The 18649-nt window shown below is 52.9% G+C and overlaps 2 protein-coding genes across 7 annotated transcripts in view; one reads left to right on the top strand and one right to left on the bottom strand.

The window, feature by feature from the left end:
- The window catches only part of PPARA (peroxisome proliferator activated receptor alpha), a 73736-nt gene extending 64937 nt beyond the window's left edge, over nucleotides 1-8799 (top strand). For all 3 annotated transcript variants that reach the window (XM_070371434.1, XM_070371435.1, XM_070371436.1), the window contains one exon: nucleotides 1452-8799. In XM_070371434.1, the coding sequence (XP_070227535.1) occupies nucleotides 1452-1699 (248 nt within the window). In that variant the 3' untranslated portion in view covers nucleotides 1700-8799. The remainder of the gene's footprint in view (nucleotides 1-1451) is intronic.
- Nucleotides 8800-8970: 171 nt separating this feature from the next.
- CDPF1 (cysteine rich DPF motif domain containing 1) lies at nucleotides 8971-17592 on the bottom strand. Of its 4 annotated transcripts, none has more exons than XM_070371439.1 (4): nucleotides 17522-17592; nucleotides 12493-12605; nucleotides 11526-11637; nucleotides 8971-9550 (listed from the first exon to the last, which is right to left on the bottom strand). In XM_070371439.1, the coding sequence occupies exons 2-4, from the start codon at nucleotides 12603-12605 to the stop codon at nucleotides 9404-9406; spliced, it is 372 nt and encodes a 123-aa protein (XP_070227540.1). In that variant the 5' UTR covers nucleotides 17522-17592; the 3' UTR covers nucleotides 8971-9403. The 4 variants fall into 4 exon arrangements, with proteins under 4 accessions (XP_070227540.1, XP_070227541.1, XP_005896413.1 ...); XM_070371440.1 differs by lacking the exon at nucleotides 17522-17592 and adding an exon at nucleotides 17011-17515; XM_005896351.2 differs by lacking the exon at nucleotides 17522-17592 and adding an exon at nucleotides 17026-17515.
- Nucleotides 17593-18649: the final 1057 nt, after the last annotated feature.

The following is an 18649-nucleotide window of genomic DNA, read 5'->3' as shown; positions in this document are numbered from 1 at the left end:
GTGTGGGATTCTAAAGAGAGCACTGCCTGTTGAGTATGCATGGCGGGGGCTGATCTTTCTGGATCAAGGGAAGGATGCATGGTCTGAGCTGTCCCCGGTGCCTGGTCCCCGTGTCTGAGCCAACCTGGGGAGGTCACCTGGTGTCCACCCCACTTTTCCTGGTCCAAGCCTCACACGTCCCCTCTCCAGGTGTCCTCAGCCCCCTCTCCAGCCTGTATCCATCCCCTCATTCCTTTCTGGCTCCACCTACTTTTTGTCTGATTTATATTAGAAGGTGGGCTTCTCAGATGGCACAGTGGTAAAGAATTTGCCTGCTAATGCAAGAAACATGAGACACGGGTTCAAGCCCTAGGTCAGGAACACCCCCTGGGGAAGGAAATGGTAACCCACTCCAGTAATCTTGCCTGGGAAATCCCATGGACAGAGGAGCCTGGCGGGCTACAGTCCATGGGGTTGCAAAGAGTTGGACGCGACTGAGCACACACACTCACACACTCAGAAGGTACCTGTAACGGTGCTCTATACCACATTAAACCTATGTGGAGCATGATCACACTCCTTAAATGTTGTTGAAACGGAGTACCTAAGAAGATGTAGGAAGAAGGGTATTGTTTTCCATATTAGGCACAAGTAGGTTGTGTGTATAGCTGCTACTCCTAATGTTGTGGGAGTTTCCCCCTGACAGGTGGTCATCAGATAAACTCTAGATGAAGCAGCCACCCTGTAAGGTAGCCAGTGGTTTTAAGGTCACAGAAATACTGAGAGGGACTTCCTTTGTGGTCCAGCAGCTAAGGCTCCTCGAGGCCAGTGGAGAGGGCCCACGATCGATCCCAGATCAGGGAACTAGATCCCACATGTCCCAGTGAAGATGGAAGATCCCATGAGCTGCAGGCACGACCTGGTACAACCAAATAAATAAAATACATTTTAAAAAAGAAAAGAAATACTTAGGAACGAGTATTCCTCCTGTCCGGAGAAGGCAATGGCACCCCACTCCAGTACTCTTGCCTGGAAAATCCCATGGACGGAGGAGCCTGGTGGGCTGCAGTCCGTGGGGTCGCTAAGAGTCAGACATGACTGAGCGACTTCACTTTCACTTTTCACTTTCATGCATTGGAGAAGGAAATGGCAACCCACTCCAGTGTTCTTGCCTGGAGAATCCCAGGGACGGGGGAGCCTGGTGGGCTGCCGTCTCTGGGGTCGCACAGAGTCGGACACGACTGAAGCGACTTAGCAGTAGCAGCATTCCTCCTGTCTGTCCCAGGCCCAGCGATTTGGGGAAAATGTAGCTCTGTCTTCTACGCAAGTGGACCGTGTGTAAAGGCAGCTGAGCTTTGGGTAAGAAAGGCAGGGTCCAGTCAGGATGTTTGGTTTCTCAGACTTGAAGACTGTTCCTTGGCGTTACCGTGCGGTTACCCCACTCACACCTCTCTCCTCTCTCCTGAGGGTAGATCGGCCTGGCCTCCTAAATGTAGGACACATTGAGAAAATGCAGGAGGGTATTGTGCACGTGCTCAAACTCCACCTACAGAACAACCATCCTGACGACGTCTTCCTCTTCCCAAAACTCCTGCAAAAGATGGCAGACCTGCGGCAGCTGGTCACAGAGCACGCACAGCTGGTGCAGGTGATCAAGAAGACGGAGTCGGACGCCGCCCTGCACCCGCTGCTGCAGGAGATCTACAGGGACATGTACTGACGATCCAGACGCGAGCGCGGAAAAGAGGCTTCTCTCGGGTTTTTAGAGGCGGCGGCACTACAGAGAGACAGGAGCAACGCAGCTTTGCACAAATATCCACCATGGAAACCTTGGAACAACGGGAGGTATACTGCCTAGGTAACCGGAAGGCTACTCCACGTTTCTTTTTTGTAACCACTTCTGAGAGCAGTGCAGAGTCTTGAGATGCTGGTGAGAAGCAGCTACTAATCAGGACTTGGGAAATGAGGGGTAATGGTGTTCAGCGGTCTGATTTTTAATGTGCCTGATGTGAATCAATGCAGATTTCTTTATATCGTGTTAGGAATTTACCAGTGAATTAACCTCAGAATACGTGGTCTGTCTTCCCTTTTTACCGCTTTTTGACTGTTGTGCTCTTTTATAATTTTGAAAACTAATCAGCACTTTTTAATTTTTATAATCCTGTAAACATAGATGTCTCCAAAGTATTTTAAGAGCAGCGAAATATTTATTTGGAAGACTTTGGTTCTGTTTCCTGAATTCTAAGAAAGACAACGTGCTATTTTTGAATCACAGGATTTAGAATGTCAAAGAATGATTTCAATAAGCTTGTTGAAATGCATCGGCTGTTTCGGTTCAGTTTGCTGTTTTGTGGCTGTAAGTAGTATGTGGAAAAGCCTGTTCCCAGGCGCGTGTAGAAGATTCCAGAAAGCCGTGTCTCGAGGCCCCTCTGGACTCGATCCCCTCCCTGTGTTAAGCTAGCACCTGCGGTCAGCAGGAAGAACAGGGACTGAAGTGTGGTCCACTTCCCATTCCTCTCGGCTCGACTCCCTATCAAATCTGAATCTACCGAGCCGAGCTGTTTGGGGGCCAGGGTCGCGTCTCCAGGGGCAAACTGACAAGTTATTTATAAATCTTGCTCCAGGCCCCCTCTGTCAAGGCAGCTCCTTGGTCTTTTTCTGTGTTGCTTTTCTAAATATGCAGCTTTGTTTCTTTTTAACCCCTGTTGGTGGCAGCTGCTCCCTAGGGTGGAGAGGACAAAGCACCTGTGACTGTATAGCGTGGGGGTGGGGCCGGGGGTCTCGCCTGGAGAGTGGGCCAGGGTGGGGCAGGGTAGGGGGATGAAATGGTTTCATTTCGTCTCAGGATTCACAACAGGTCAGGTGGTTTTTGCAAGGATTTCAAGAGTTGTCTCCTTTTCCAGCTACATATATAAGGTGGTTTTACCAAAATCTACAAGGTCTGATTCAGCCTTAAAGTCGAGTTTCCAACCTCAGTCCAGTTTGGAGACGCTGTGTATTATGGTTCTTGTCTAGAGCACATGGTCCTGTCCACCACTTGGATTAACTGTCCGTCAGAGAGCTGTCAGAGTGCCTCCCCACCCCCCAGCCGGTTCAGCCCCTGGACGCCTCCTGGGCCGGCAGCACTTTCGATCCTTAATGACCCTCCCCCCTCTGTCTTTAGGACATTTGGTCCTATAAGGTCATTATTATCTGCTGTTAAAGAATGGCTAGGACTGAATTTGAAAAAGTCTCCAAGATCAGCTGCTGCTACTGCTGCTAAGTTGCTTCAGTCGTGTCCAACTCTATGCGACCCCATAGATGGCAGCCCACCAGGCTCCCCCATCCCTGGGATTCTCCAGGCAAGAATACTGGAGTGGGTTGCCATTTCCTTCTCCACCAAGATCAGCATTATCATACAAAAAACTGAGACTTCAGCTTAAAAAAAAGCCAAGCCTCACAATTAGGACATCTTTGTACACATTACACATTCGGTGATGCTTTTATCTTTTAATTGTTTTAAGATGCAATCAAAGGGCCTGCTGGAGACAAATGACAGCATTTCCGCTTTAGAACTGACGCCAGTCAGGGGTCACCCTAAGTCAGAAAGGAGGTAAGCTCTTAGTCACAGGTGCACCCGTGTCCCCGTTCTTTCCTAAGATGGGAACTCCCTGGGCTGACGAGCCTGGAGGCCTGTGGCTCGTGCGAGGTCTTGGGGTCACGGGCTGGATCCTGTGCGTGTGCCGCCTCTCGCTCTAGTGTTTTCGGGTCTAGTCACATAGACACGGCTTTGGAAAGCGAGGCTCAAGACTCAGGCTTTCGGAAGACCTGCAGGTTCTGTTTAGATTCTCATGGGACCTATCTGAAACAATTCCCAGCTCACGCTTGCCACTGAACAGGCTAACTGCATCCGCGGTGTCAGCGAGCGTCTGGTCCTCTTGGGGTCCAGCCAGACCACCAGGGAAGCCCGTGGTGAAGCCACAGAGGACCTTGGCCTGAAAGCAACCTGACATTGTTCACTTGTTAATAGGAAGAAATTCACTTGAAATAACAGAGCCACTCATTGCCACTCAGAACGTCTGGGGTCACACAATCCAAGACTTCTCCGAGCACTGATAGTCAGATGACGGACGGGTTATTCGCCAGTTTAGTAGATGGTAGTGCTTCACACAGGAGCTACTGAAGGAGCACACTTCTTGCTTGTGAGGCTTTAGCAGACATCAGCGCAAGGTCCAGTGGAAGCAGGTTCCAGAAACCTCAGATGACGAGTGGAGAGCCAGCCGCCCACGGTGCTGGGTGCAGGTCATGGCGGGACCCCTTTTCACCACCTTGATCTGCTCTTAAGCCACTGTTAAAACCTGGTTCTTCGTTCCCTCACTTACCACCAAGTGCCAGACTCCCCAGAGGCCACAGACTACTGGCGGCTTTTGTCTGGACAGGTGGACCATGGGGCTCCTCCGGGCCGCTCTGCTGCCGCCCAGTGGCCCTCCTCTCTGCCTCCTGGGCATTTCTGGTTGGGGGTTCCACGGGCTCACTTCTGCCCCCGCCACACTGCGAGAAGTCTGAGGGCTGCACGCGCGGATGCTGCCTCCCTGATGTCCAGTGTCAGAGGAGCAGTTTGACGATAGCCCTGCCCGCTGTCCGCCTGGCCCCCGGGAACCCTGTGACCTCTACACAGCTCTCTGGGGAGAGGGGCTCAAAGCATCTTCCCAAAGAGGATACACACACAGGCGTCAACAGTGACTGTGAATCGAAGGGAAAGAATTCCAGAACGCCTGAGAGTCGGCCCTGTTAAAGTGAGCCCTTCCTTCCAATTTAAGAGCACAGAACGCAGCAGCCTACAATCTGAGCAGAAGCTCCAGGCACAGGTAGGGCCCTTGGTTGGATGATTGATGATGAGAAAGCTATTAATTGAGCAGCTACTGTTTCCCCAAATCTGCAGCTGGACAGCCACGTCGATAGGGCCGTCAGGAGCCTCTGTCAAATCTAAGGTCCATGGAGCACTAGGGCCTTCGGGGCGTTCCTAGTCAGACCATCTGTGAGCAGGGCTCAGAGACTGTGTGCCCACCTCTGCTGTGTGCACCCTGAGACACGGAAGCCTATGTGGATTTTTAAAGGAAATTTTATCGTTTAAAGGGAGCCTTGGAAATTCCCCGGTGGCCCAGGGGTTAGGACTCCGCACCTTTGCTGCCGAGGGCCCAGGTGACTGGCCCACGCAGGGCCTCCCTCTTCACCTGCTGGCCAAGGGGGATCCTGCTCAGAGGGAGATTCTGCAGGCGAGGGCAGAGAGGCGTCTCTGTGCAAGCCTTCGTCAGCGCGGCCTCCGCCCCCGTCGCACCTGAGCCCCTCTGTGCCTGGCTCCTTCCAAGCCACCGTGACACCAGGCGCATTTTGATGGCTCGCGGCCAGATGCACGACAGAGGGCTTTTTTTGTCTTGACCCAATGACCACACTCGTCTCTGGAATGTCTTAAAAAGTCCTGTTTAAATATAAGTCCATTGTTTCAACCAGGGAGTCAGGTACTTCCAGCTAAGACCAACTTGGCCACTGGCCTGGCCTTCAGTAGGGGCTTCCAGGGACCCTGGAAAACCAGTCACCTCAAAGTGCCTCTTCAACCCGCACGGCTTCCAAAACGCGGGTCCTGCGAGGAAGACATGCAGGTGCTCCTGGCTCCCCACCTGCGCCGTCAGCGCAGGCTCTGGTGCCACCTCCAGGCCTCAGACCCTCGAGGGGGTCGGACTGTGTCATCCCACCTTCGAGTGGAAACACCGGGCTCGGAAGGACTGCCTGGACGTGCGGATTGGGCCCCGGGGGTGGCTTGCTTCCACTCTCCCGCCCCTGCATTTAAGGCAGGTGAGGGTGCTTCAAAGTGGTCCCTGTGGTTGAGTCTGGTCCCCTGGCTGCACATGTTCCCGGAGGGGTCGCTTGCTCTTTAAGTTCACAACAGCCATGTCGATTCAAGAGAGGCAAGGAAACTGCACTGTCCCTAGATGTCACAAACTAGACTGCTGCCACTAACTGAGGGCTGAACTATCAAGAGGTGTCCAGGGAGGGTTTTCACGGCGCTGTTGCTGCAGGCACTGGACTATATCTGCATTTGTTCTTAAGTCTTGGTCCAAGCAGGCTTATGGGGCTCCTCTGGGATGACAGATTCTCGGCAATGAAATCTCTGCCTGGAGTGGTCAGCTAAGGGGACTCCTGCCTTAGCTCTCCAGAAGGCACGGCCCGCCTGCGGCAGGGAGGCTCTGCGGACAGCCCCGCTGGGAGGAGCGGACTGAGGCCCGCGTGAAATCTCCCTGAGGGCTGGTGGGGAATGCCAACCAGCCGGCCGCGTGCTGCCGACTGCGCCCCACCACCTGCGCATGCGCCCCCTTCCCAGGGCTAGGACTTTACCGGGGGCACACTTTCCTCTGGGGAACTTCTCTCTAGGAAGATCCGAGATTAGGCTCCAAAGGTTGAGGTCTGAGTGTTGGCTGAGATTTACATCTATTTTTAGGCACCATTTTTTAGCACAATTAGGAAAATGGTCATCAAGCCTCAGCCAGGGACACACACTAGAGTGAAAACAAGGGCAGCAGCTCGGTCTGACTGGGATACAGGAGGCCCTCCTACTCCTCTGGGAACTGCCGGACGAATTAACGTGTGGTACTGGAAGTGCTCTAAGGGAAAAAAAGACCACGCGTCTTCAAATTCATTTGAAGAGCTAAATAACACTTTCCATGATGCTGTTTGTGTGGGGTGTGGCAGATTCCTACTGTATTCCCGTAGAGTGGGCTGCTATGGGTGCGGCCCACTTATTAGAACAGAGAGGCCGCTGCCCGAGGCTCACTTCCACACGCCTTTTCCTGGCTTGAGGCGCCCAGACTCCTCAGATCTAGACTGTCTGCTTCTCAGAATTTCGGTGAGGCGGGAGAAGTATAACCCCCCTGGGGAAGAGGGGGCCACATGATGTGGTTCAGCTGGAAGACACGCAGCCACATGCTTCTGGGATCCTCTGCACAGAACGGACCACACTGCATCCACGCCAAGGTCACATCTCGACTGAGCAACTCATAACATCAAGGACCTCGGGGGCCCTGTGGCTGTTAAATGCATTATTTGGAAAAAAACAAAAATTGAAGAAATACCAATTTTTTCACATTGCAAAACAGCAAACTGAGACCTGGGTCAGGTTTTTTCATTTGAAAATGTGTTTGCTAGTTTGGGTCAAATGTGAACAGCTTCCCTGTTTCCCCCAGAGAAGGTAACACAGCAGCTGCCTCCTCTCTTGCCTCCCCCCACCACTGCCACCCCCAGCGGCGTGACCAGTGTAGCATTGCATCGTGCCAGCCGGAGTGCAGACAAGACCCCACCACCAGCCCTGCCTCCTGGGACAGAAGGTGGGGGCCACGGGCTGAGAAGCCCTGGAGACGAGTAGCTGATCTTTTCCAAGAAAAATCATTCGCTTTGGGGAAGTTTCTTCTTAAAGGCGTGGAGGGTCTGGTCCTTGTTTCAGGCCTAAAGAACAACGTACCTCACGTGAGATGATGCCACTCACTGTCCTGCAGTCACAGTATTTGTATTTGAGAATCACTTTTTTTTTCTACACTGTATGGTAAAAGGAACTATGTTAATAGCTATATCTTAAATACTGTGATTTGAGTTTTTTAAATCCTAATATTTTACTAACCAACAATCATGTATCTAACAACAAACAGTGGGATCCTTCTGAAATCAGTGTGAACTGATGTATACTGTTTAGTAGCTTGGCTCTTGGACCTGCTGGAAACACAAAAAAAGCTGAAACGTCACAAGAGAAATACACCCGCATGCGCACACAGGCCCGCCCCTCCCCAGACACCACACACACACACACACACACACACGCACGCACGCACGCACGCACGCACACACACGTCTGAGCTTTCCTTCTCTCCTGAGCCATCTGGAATTTATTTCCCTGTAAATCTGTTCTCTTCGTCTTTCACACATGAGCAGCACAGGCAAGCCTGTCTATCTATCAGCAAGGCAGACCCAGGTTAGAAGCCACCAATTTCACGCAAGCAGGGTCGGTCCCGCTGGAGACCCGGAACTTCTCCTATGTAGTAAGCAGCTGTCTGCTCTTCAGGGAATTACTACCTGGGGATTGTTACCAAAGAGCTCTGCAATCTGAGAGATGCTGAGACAGGGACTCTCACCGGCTGCTCCTCTGGCAGCCTCCAGCGGAAGCCACAGATCCCGTGAATCTCCCAGGCAACCTGTTCCAAACCCAGGCGGGCCTCTTCCTGACGCGTGTCTGTGCCTGGGGCACACAGGGCATAGAGGAAGCCTTTGCCAGACATGCGGCAGAGCCATGCGGTTTCCAAAGCCAGGACTAAGCGCGATTCCTTGGTCTGTGTTGGTCCATTACTGTTCTTGGTGCCTTAATGCTCTCAAAGCATTTAGGGGCTGACAGACCCCTTGTATTTCATACTAAACAGAGCAATTCCAAAGCCGAGCTCTTCTGGGTAGGCTCTAAATGACCTCTGTGGCTCAGCCCCCTGGGTGTGATCGGTGGGGCACCTGGGGTCAGGGAAGCTGGGGTATGCAGAGGACGAGTGGGATCTCCTTGGTCACTTTCCTGGTGGTCGTGCCCGGCAATTAGAAAATGGCTATAAAATAACGTTAATTAAAAAAAAAAAGGATCTTATTCATTTTCCCTTTAGGAGATTGAACTGATCATGTATATTAATTTCTATCCTGAATTGATGGGAACTTATATGTTTGGAATGTCCTACTGTAAGACTGATGAATGTAAAGAGTTAATTTCAGGGTACAGTATTGCCTTAATGGTTTTAAAAAATAAACTATTTTTAAAAATTATTTGGGGAGTTTTGAGTGATGCTGTGAGATGAACTGCTTGTCTGGAAAAACAAGTACCAACTATAGGGTCTGCCCTGAACCCAAGCCTGAGGTCGTCTCTGCCTGTCAGGGTCCGGTAACAGAGTGGACCTGGGACAGTGCGGCCCCAGAAGACAAAACCCAGCACCAACATTGGTCAGTAAAAGCTCTTTATTGGTCCCCTCATCAGACATGTCTCTATCACCCCCAGGCAGTGTGTGCGGGCCCTGCAGAAATTACAGAATTGGACGGAGCAGTTCTACCCTCTAAGGACTGGGGGCACACGGCGAGCCCACATCAGCGTCTCACCAGCTGCTAAGGTGGGGGCTGTGCGGGTGGGGGGCTGCAGTCCCTGAGCGCGGGCGTCTGGGGTGTGCCTGTGGGCGCCGTCTCTGCCGGCTCCTGACCCTGGTGTTGCTGCAGGCAGACCCCAGCCCCCCCGGGCTGCAGACACGGCTCCCAGTGGCCCAGAAAGAAGGCTGGCACAGCGGCTCCATCTCGGCCCCGTCTCTGACCTGGGCCACGGAAGCCCGCATGGCCACAAGCCCTGGGTGAGCACCGCTGCGGACCTGGTACCCGACTGCACTCATGGTTGAGAACTGCGCTGGCTGGCAGGCCTCGTGAAGGGGACTTTTCTTTTCTCCAAGTCTTGCTGAATTTCCTGAGGGAAAGCATCCACGTTGTCCTGGACACAGGGGAGGCAAAATCTCTTGGAGTAGAATAGACTGCATTCCTGAAAGAAGGGCAGGGAGTGCTGAGTGCCACAAGAAGCCCAGTGCAGCATCTCCCAGAGGGCAGCCCTTCACTGCAGGCAGGGCAGGGGGGCGAGGCAAGGGCCCCAGATACACAGCAGCAGAGAGGAGCTGGGGGGTGTGGCCAGAGCCAGATAGCAAAAGGGAGAGGGGAGCGCAGGGGCCTGGCTGCCCACCTCCAGGAGGGTGGTCCTCATCTAAGAGAAGAGCCGGTGGGCCTCCAGGAGGGCAATGGGGGCAAAAGAGCCAGGGCCGGAGCCCGCAGGCCATGGGCCCGGTTGGGTGAGACCCGCGAAGGCGGCCAGGAGAGACGGCGCAGCCTGGCTTCTGCAGGGCGGGACTCCACCGTGGGCTGAGGATGAGCACAAGCCAGGCCCAACGGGCTGGAAACCCGAGGTCCCTCCCTCTCCCGGCTATCACGGCGGTGGGGCAGGGGCTTGGTGACACCGGTGCTGGGAGCAGCCAGGGACGGGAAGGACAGCCCACAGAGGTGGAGGCCACGGCCGAGTGGCTGGTCCGGGCAGGCCAGAACTGCTCCTCCACGTACCGTGGCGACCGTGGCATCCACTAACACTGCACTGATGCCCATCCGGCACAGGGCCCGGACCTGCCTCCCAGCCGCCCTGCAGCCAGGGGTGGCCACGAGGCTGAGTCTGCTCAGCGGCATCACCACAGCTGCATGCCACCTCCTGGTCGTGCTCTCTGAAGGAACAGGTGTGTGCGCTCCTGTCCCTTCCCACCAGTGGGGATGTAGATGTGATGGTGGGAGCTGCAACTTCCAAAGGGCACCCGACGGGTCCTGTGCTGAGGACCACAGCTGTGCCCCGCCAGCCAGCGCCACCTGGGCCAGGCTCTGTTTGTCTCATCTGTCCCGTGTATCGGGGTCCCTTCCTTCCAGGAGCTTAGGCTGTGCCTCAACCAAGACAACCGTGGAGATCTGACGCCACACGGGGCCCTGTCCCCTCTGGCACCAAGTGCGGCCCGAACTCCCAGGGCGACAGTCCTGGCTTTCCCCCGCCTGGCCCCACTCCCAACTCCAGCTGCTTCCGGTCCACACAGGGCCTCAGCGGCGCCAGCTGCCTGTTTTCTCACACGGCCCCACAGTAGTGTGGCTCCCTCTGGGCCTTTGCCTGAGCTGAGGCTTCCTCCCACCTGCCAGTCTCATCACCTTGACTTCTGATGGATGGAGACTGGCTGTCCCAATCTGCTCTGTGACACAGCCCCCCTGCCCCTCCGCTGCTGGCCCTCGGCCCCCAGCCAGAATACTCAGGGATGCTTGGGCTGCAGAGTCACTCGGGGTAAGGGTCTACACAGCTGCACTTCCATCCGTCCTCGGGCTTTCACACAACAGGCTCAGCTAGCCCAGTGAACTGGGCCAACGCCACCTCTCCAAACCTCAGTCTCCTCACCTGTAAAATGGGTGCGGCACCGCTCTGCCTAACTAGGGCTGGGGTAGGACTGAAGAAGGCGTTGCTGGCAACACAAGCCCCAAGCACAGGGTCTGGCACACAACAAACGCTCCGGAAAGCATGCCCCTTCCTCTGGAAGGGCCCTGGGACGATTAGAAAGGCGGCCACGGTCCCATGGAGGGAAGAGCACAATGCCAGCTGCACTTAGTGGGGGAGGGGAGGCGATTAGGGGCTAAGGGGTGGGGAGGGGGGCAGTGCAGAGCCTCCAAGAATCTCTCTCCTCAACCCCCACTGAGACCCTCAAACTGACCCCAGCCTGCCTGTCCCCGAGCCCTCTGTTGGCTGCAGGGACCCACCCATGATGAGGCAGAGCAGCTGCCCCCGCCAAGTGACCGTGAGGGGGCCCAGGGACACCAAGGCCAGGAAAGGCTGCCGCTCACACTGCCCCTGGGAAAGGCACGAGGGTCACCTCTCCCGAGAGCACTCGTGAGGTCCCAGCCACGGGGTGGAGAGAGGAGGCGGCCCCAGGCGCGCGCGGCTTACCCACCGGGCCCACACACACCAGCCTGCCGCACATGCTGCACCTCGAGCCGACGACCAGGAATCTGCCCTTGTCAGGGGTGAAGGGGTCCCTCATCACGTAGCTCTCCTCCAGGAGGCTGCAGGACAGGAAGAGGGGGCGGAAAGGCCCGACCTCTGCTGATAGGAACTCGGCAGCTGCACGGACCTCCTGGGGGCCGCCCCCCGGGGCCGCGCATCGAGGGAGGGGCTGGGCCCCCAGTGCCACCGAGTAGTAGCAGAGAGGAGCAAAGGGGCCAGGCTGGGACTGAAACGAGACCTGCTCCAGGCTCCGCGACAGCCTCCGAGAGAGCGCCGCTCCTCCTCGGCCCAGAGAAGTGCTGCGGCAACTCCACCCCAGACCCCACCTGACTCAACCGGATGGGGCTGGGGGCAGGCACGAGTCCTCTCCCCGCCCCCAGGATGATGCCCACTCCCAAACGGCTTCCACGCAGGGAGCACGTGGAGGCTGCCGATGGGTGCCCTGCTGGCCTCCAGTGCACGTCAGAAAGGAGACCAAGAGAGTCCTGAGGCAACACCCCCAGGATCCCCGTGGCCAGAGGGAAGAGGCCTGGCCCCCAGCACCCGTCCCATGTAATGGACTGGTCAGATCCTCACAAGGTGGCGTCTGATGAAGGATGAGCTAAAGGTCAAGAATCAAGGCCTGGGACCCATTGGCTCTATTGCAGGCCTTCCCTGGGCAGATGCTGGCCCTCAGGGCTCACTCCCACCAGAACAGGAGCTGCGGGCAGGAAAGTCCACCCAAGGCCGAACATGGAGGGAGGGACTGGGAGGTTCCAGAAGAGCCAGATGGCCCTTGAACCCATCAGGTGTGGCTCACACCTCAAGCACCCAGAGCCTGGGCAGGGTGGGCCCAGACACAACACACAAGCTCTGTGTCAGATTCAGGCCAGCGAGCTCTGGCAAGGCTCCTGGGCTGGGACCCTGGTACTCACACGACAGACTGGCTGTCAGGGGGCTGCCGCCCCTGGTAGCTGTATGGAGCTGTTAAGGCACAGAGCTGGCACTTGAACACACCCAGGGGGGTTCGCTCCGTCTCACACGCCATCTGCAAGGCCAAGAGATGGGGCACATCACCTACAGAACCAAGAACCACGCACATCTTAAAGTTCCCCACTGCCTGCTTCTTCCCCACAGAGAAGATGGGCACCATACACACCAGGAGTCTCCAGTCAGGGCAACTGCAAGACCCGCTCAAGGTCACACGTTCTCGTCAAGTGTACATGAGGTAACCGCCAAGATAAGACTATAGGCTAGGCCAAAAAATGAGCCTCAAACTTTAAAAGCCTGAAACCATAAAGTACCTTCTCTAACCCCTAAATAAGTCAATTAAAATCAGTAACAAAGAGATACATGGAAAATCCCCGAATATTTGGAAATTAAATGATATATTTCTGCATAAATCATGATTCACAGAAGAAATCCCAAGAGAAATTAGAAAATAGCTTGAACTAAATGAAAACTAAAATACCAAAGTATACACAATGCAGTTTAAGCTGATTTTAGAGAAATTCACAGCTTTAAATGCCTAAACTGGAAATGAAGATTTAAAATAAGTCATCTAACTTTCTACCTTAAGAAGCTACAAAAAGGCAAATTAAACCCAAAATACACAGAAAAAAGAAAATGATAAAGAATAGAAATCAAGGAAATAGAAAATGGACAAACAATAGGAAAAAAATCAATAAAACCAAAACTGGTTACTTCAAAACGTCAATAAAGTTGATAACCTCTAGTTAGACTGATCAAGAAAAACAGAAAAATGATAAAAATTACCATAATGAGGAACAAAATAGGGGACATCACTAAGACTACAGACATCAAAAGGATAATAAGGAAATGCAGTGACCTTTTTACCCAATGAACTTGACAGTTTAGATAAAATAGACACATTTCTTGAAAAAAAACACCAATTACCAAAAGTGACTCAAAATGGAAAACCTGAAAAGACCTATATTTATTAAGAAAAGTGAATCTGTAATTTTAAATTTTACTTTAAAATGAAATAGAGCACCAGCAAAACTTCATGCCCAGATGGCTTTACCAGCAAATTGTCAAGCATTTACACGAGTAACACCAACCTACAGAAACGTTCAGAATACAGAGCAGGGTGGCTTTCCTGGTGGCTCAGTGGTATGGAATCCACCCACCAATGCAGGATACAAAGGATGGATCCCTGATACCAGGAAGATGCCCCATGTGGAGGAGCAACTAAGCCCATGCATCCAAGAGCATGGGAGCCGCAACTGTTGAAGCCCATGCACCACAGAGCTTGTGCTCTGCGGTAAGAAAACCACCGCAGCGAGAAGCCCGCACACCACAACCAGAGAGCAGCCCCTGCGCCCCGCAACCAGAGAAGGCCCGCTCGCGGCAAAGACCCAGCACAACCAAACGCAAATAAATCAACCATAGGAAAAAAGAATACAGAGAAAGGAGTACTTGCAAAGAAATTCTGAGGCTAGTATCACATGAACTACCAAAACTTCCAGAATTACCTTGATACCATTAACTGGACTAGACTATTAGCTGATAATTGGTTAACTGATACCTGACAGCATCAACTGGAAAGACTAGAGAGCTCTTCAAAAAATTAGAGACGCCAAGGGAATGTTTCATGCAAAGATGGGCACAATAAAGGACAGAAATGGTAGGGACCTAACAGAAGCAGAAGATATTAAGAAGAGGCGGCAAGAATACACAGAAGAACTATACAAAAAACATCTTCATGACCCAGATAATCACAATGGTGTGATCACTCACCTAGAGCCAGACATTCTGTAATTTGAAGTCAAGCGGGCCTTAGGAAGCATCACTACGAACAAAGCTAGTGGAGGTGATGGAATTCCAGCTGAGCTATTTCAAAACCTTAAAGATGATGCTGTGAAAGTGCTGCACTCAATATACCAAGAAATTTGGAAAACTCAGCAGTGGTCACAGGATTGGAAAAGGTCAGTTTTCACTCCAATCCCAAAGATGGGCGATGCCAAAGACTATTCAAACTACCACACAACTGCACTCATCTCACACACTACTAAAGTAATGCTCAAAATTCTCCAAACCAGACTTCCAACAGTACGTGAACTATGAACTTCCAGATGTTCAAGCTGGATTTAGAAAAGGCAGAAGAACCAGAGATCAAATTGCTAACATCCATTGGATCACAGAAAAAGCAAGAGAATTCCAGAAAAATATCTACTTCTGCTTTATTGATTATGCCAAAGCCTTTGACTGTGTGGATCACAACTGTGGAAAATTCTTCAAAAGATGGTAATACCACAGCATCTCACGTGCCTCCTGAGAAATCTATATGCAGGTCAAGAAGCCAACAGTTAGAACCAGACAGGGAACAACGACTAGCTCCAAATTGGGAAAGGAGTACGTCAAGGCTGTGTACTGCATATATGTAACTTTTATGCAGAGTATATCAGGTGAAATGCGGGCTGGATGAAGCACAGGTGGAATCAAGATTGTCGGGAGAAATGTCAATAACCTCAGATACACAGATGACACCACCCTTATGGCAGACAGTCAAGAGGAACTGAAGAGCCTCCTGATGAAGGTGAAAGAGGAGAGTGAAAAAGCTGCCTTAAAACTCAACATTCAAAAAATTAAGGTCATGGCATCCAGTCCTATCACTTCATAGCAAATAGATGGGGAAACAATGGAAACAGTGACAGCCTTTATTTTCTTGGGCTCCAAAATCACTGCAGAAGGTAACTGCAGCCATGAAATTAAAAGATGCTCGCTCCTGGGAAGAAAAGTTATGACCAATCTAGACAGCATATTAAAAAGCAGAGACATTACTTTGCTGACAAAGGTCCATCTAGTCAAAGCTATGGTTTTTCCAGTGGTCATGTATGGATGTGAGTTGGACTATAAAGAACGCTGAGCACCAAAGAATTGATGCTTTTGAACTATGGTGTTGGAGAAGACTCTTGAGAGTCCCCGGGACTGCAAGGGGATCCAACCAGTCCATCCTAAAGGAAATCAGTCCTGAATATTCATTGGAAGGAGTGATGCTGAGGCTGAAATTCCAATATTTTGGCCACCTCATGAGAAGAACTGACTCCTTGGAAAAGACCCTGATGCTGGGAAAGATTGCAGGCAGGAGGAGAAGGGGAAAACAGAAGATGAGATGGTTGGACGGCATCACTGACTCAATGGACATGAGCTTGAGCAAGTTCCAGGAGTTGGTGATGGACTGGGAAGGCTGGTGTGCAGCAGTCCAAGGGTTGCAAAGAGTCAGACCCAACTCAGAGACTGAACTGAACTAATTACAGGAAAACTACAAAGCTATGACAAACCTAGACAGTGTATTAAAAAGCAGAGACGTCACTTTGCTGACAAAGGTCCGTATAGTCAAAGCTATGGCCTTTCCAGTAGTCATGTAGGGATGTGAGAGTTGGACCATAAAGAAGGCTAAGCGCCAAAGAACTGATGCGTTCAAATTGTGGTGCTGGAGAAGACTGTTGAGAATCCCTTGGACTGCAAGGAGATCAAACCAGTCAATCCAAAAGGAAATCAACCCTGAATGTCCACTGGAAGGACTGATGCTGAAGCTGAAGATCCAATACTTTAGCCACCTGATGTGAAGAGCCAACTCCCTGGAAAAGACCCTGATGCTGGGGAAAATTGAGGGCAGGAGGAGAAGGGGGTGACAGAAGATGAAATCGTTGGATGGCACCACCGACTCAACAGACATGAGTTTGAGCAAACTCCCAGAGATAGTGAAGGTCAGGGAAGCCTGGCGTGCTGCAGTCCATGGGGTCACAAAGAATTGGACACGACTAAGTGAACTCCGGGAGTTGGTAATGGACAGGGAGGCCTGGCATGCTGCATTTCATGGGGTCGCAGAGTCGGACACGACTGAGAGACCGAACTGAACTGAAGCCACGGAACAACACAACGGAGCAATATCCTTCACAAACAAAATTCTTCAGCACAATATTAGCAAACTGAATCCAATAATACATAAGAAGCCTAGAGCATCAGTGCAGACTGGACTCCACCCGGGAATGCAAACCTGGTTCAACATTCGAAAACTAGTGAATGCAACTCAGGAGAGTAACAATACAGGAAGAAACGGCACCATCATTTCAGGAGACGCATAAACTGTAAGCATGAGAGAATTCAACAGGATTTTACAAAACTCAAGGCTCTGAGTGGTGTTTCAAACCTTCCTGGGCATGTGAGGCCTCTTTAATTCAGGAACTATCTTTTCCCAAAGACTCCGCCGTCCACTGTCCATACAGCAGGCTGCGCTGCGGTCCGGCATCCTCCACGCGTTCCCTGCGCTCTCCCACCTCCCGGCCTCGTTCCTGGCCTTCCAGCCGCCTGGAGGGTCTCCCTCGTGTCTCCACCTAGGGGACTTCCCTCTGGCTGCCCTGAAGTTTCTCTCTTCACCTTCGGCTTTCAGCGGTTTGAATATATATCTACTTCCCCGCCACCCTCACCTCTTTTAAACCTACTTATCCTGCTTGTGCTGCATTAAGCAGTTTGATCCGTAGTCTAGGAAAATCCTTAACCATTATCACTTCATGGATTTCTTCTTCAGCCCCCTTCTCTCTCGTCTCCCACGGACATCTCAACCGCAAGTACGCTGAGCTCGGGTAGTGTCCCCGCGGTTCTCGGAACCTCTGCTGTCACTCTCTTTGCGTTTCAGTTCGCGTCGTGTCTGCCGCCCTGCCGTCAAGTTCACTGACTTTTCCCCCTCGGTTCTGTCCAGTCAGCCGACCGGCCCTCGGACGGCTCCCGGGCCCGCAGCGCCGCGCAGCGCGGGAACGAGCCGGGCGCAAGTTCCGCGGCCTGGCTCCAAGGCGCCCGCCACTCCCTTCAGAACCCCCTAGTCCTCCGCGGAGGAGCCCAGGCCCGGCCAGGGCAGCGGGAGACGCCGGTGAGGTGACCGGCGCGCGGCCGCACACGTCCCCTCGCGTTCCCGCCAGGCCGCTAGGCCGCGCCACTCACCTCCGCTGCCTCCGCGGCGGGGAGGCCCAGCCCTGGGCGCGTGCGCGGCCCCGCCCCCGCCCCCGCCGCTGCGTGCCCTGGGCGCCTGCGCGGGGGTGGGGGGGTGGGGCGGGGCTTCGCGGCGGACTTCCTCTTCGCCTTCCGCTTGGCTTCAGCGGTGGCTCAGAACATGAAGACTCCGCTCGCGATGCGGGAAATCTGGGTTCGATCCCTGGGTTAGGAAGATTGCCCTGGAGGAGGGCATGGTAACCCACTCCGGTATTCTTGCCTAGAGAATTCCCATGGACAGAGGAGCCTGGTGGGGCTACAGTCGTTGGGGTCGCAAAGAGACACGACTGAATGCCTTTCATTTTCGCTTCCGCCTTGTGGCGGCGTCCCACACCCAAGATCTACTGTTTGGCAGGGGCTGGGCAGCCCTTGGCGCGCCTTGACTCGTTCACGCCGACTTGGCCTGCCGTCCTGGCTGCTCGGAGTCTCTCAGCTTCCTTCTCGAGCTCCACAGAGTCGGTGCTGCCAGTGTGCAGCCTCACAGACCGCCCAACCCCTGGGGTTTGTAGCCCCAGGCAGTTTCGCTCACCCTGTGCTTCTGAGAGAAATGCGCTGGTCTTAGTTCTCCTGTTACCTGTCCTCTCACTAGCACGGAAGCCCGGGTTCTAGGGTGAGCGCTGCACGCAGTGGTTACTGTGTCCCCTGAGACAGCAGATAAAATGGGTTCAAAATGGGTCGTGTCCCTTCCTGCTGTCCTTAAAAGCTGTGTGCGCCTGGGACTTGCCACTGTGCTCCTCCAAAGCCTTGAAGTGACCTGCCTGCAAAGCCCTTCGTCATCTGGGCAGATTCAAAAATAAAAACCAATGCTATATGGTCTTTGAATTGACCGAAAGAATGCTCCTGTCCTGACTCTCAGGAATTGGCAGTCACTTTTATTATACTACTAGAACATGACCTCGACGTGTGCTTACAGCAATGGCATTTTTGGGGTCAATTCAACGATTATATACTGTTGGTTTTTATTTCTGAGTGTGGCCATAGATGGACCATCTTGATGAAGCATTTCCAATTTGACCTAAATCCACTCCCAGATATGTGACAGCTTATCCCATGAATGCTGTCAAAGCCATTAGTTTGGAC

Source organism: Bos mutus, chromosome 5, assembly GCF_027580195.1.
Source record: "Bos mutus isolate GX-2022 chromosome 5, NWIPB_WYAK_1.1, whole genome shotgun sequence".
NCBI classification, from domain to species: Eukaryota; Metazoa; Chordata; class Mammalia; order Artiodactyla; family Bovidae; genus Bos; species Bos mutus.
This window is presented reverse-complemented; position numbering and strand designations above follow the sequence as displayed.

What these genes read in the sequence shown, in the direction of transcription:
- CDPF1 (XM_070371438.1), bottom strand. Translation starts at nt 16,832, where the DNA reads ATGCCGGACCGCAGCGCAGCCTGCTGTATGGACAGTGGACGGCGGAGT. An exon ending in CCTGACAGCCAGTCTGTCGT is followed by an intron (nt 11,638 to 12,492) that starts GTGAGTACCAGG and finishes CCTGTCCTGCAG; the next exon opens with CCTCCTGGAGGAGAGCTACG. An exon ending in GGCTGGTGTGTGTGGGCCCG is followed by an intron (nt 9,551 to 11,525) that starts GTGGGTAAGCCG and finishes CCCTTCTTTCAG; the next exon opens with GAATGCAGTCTATTCTACTC.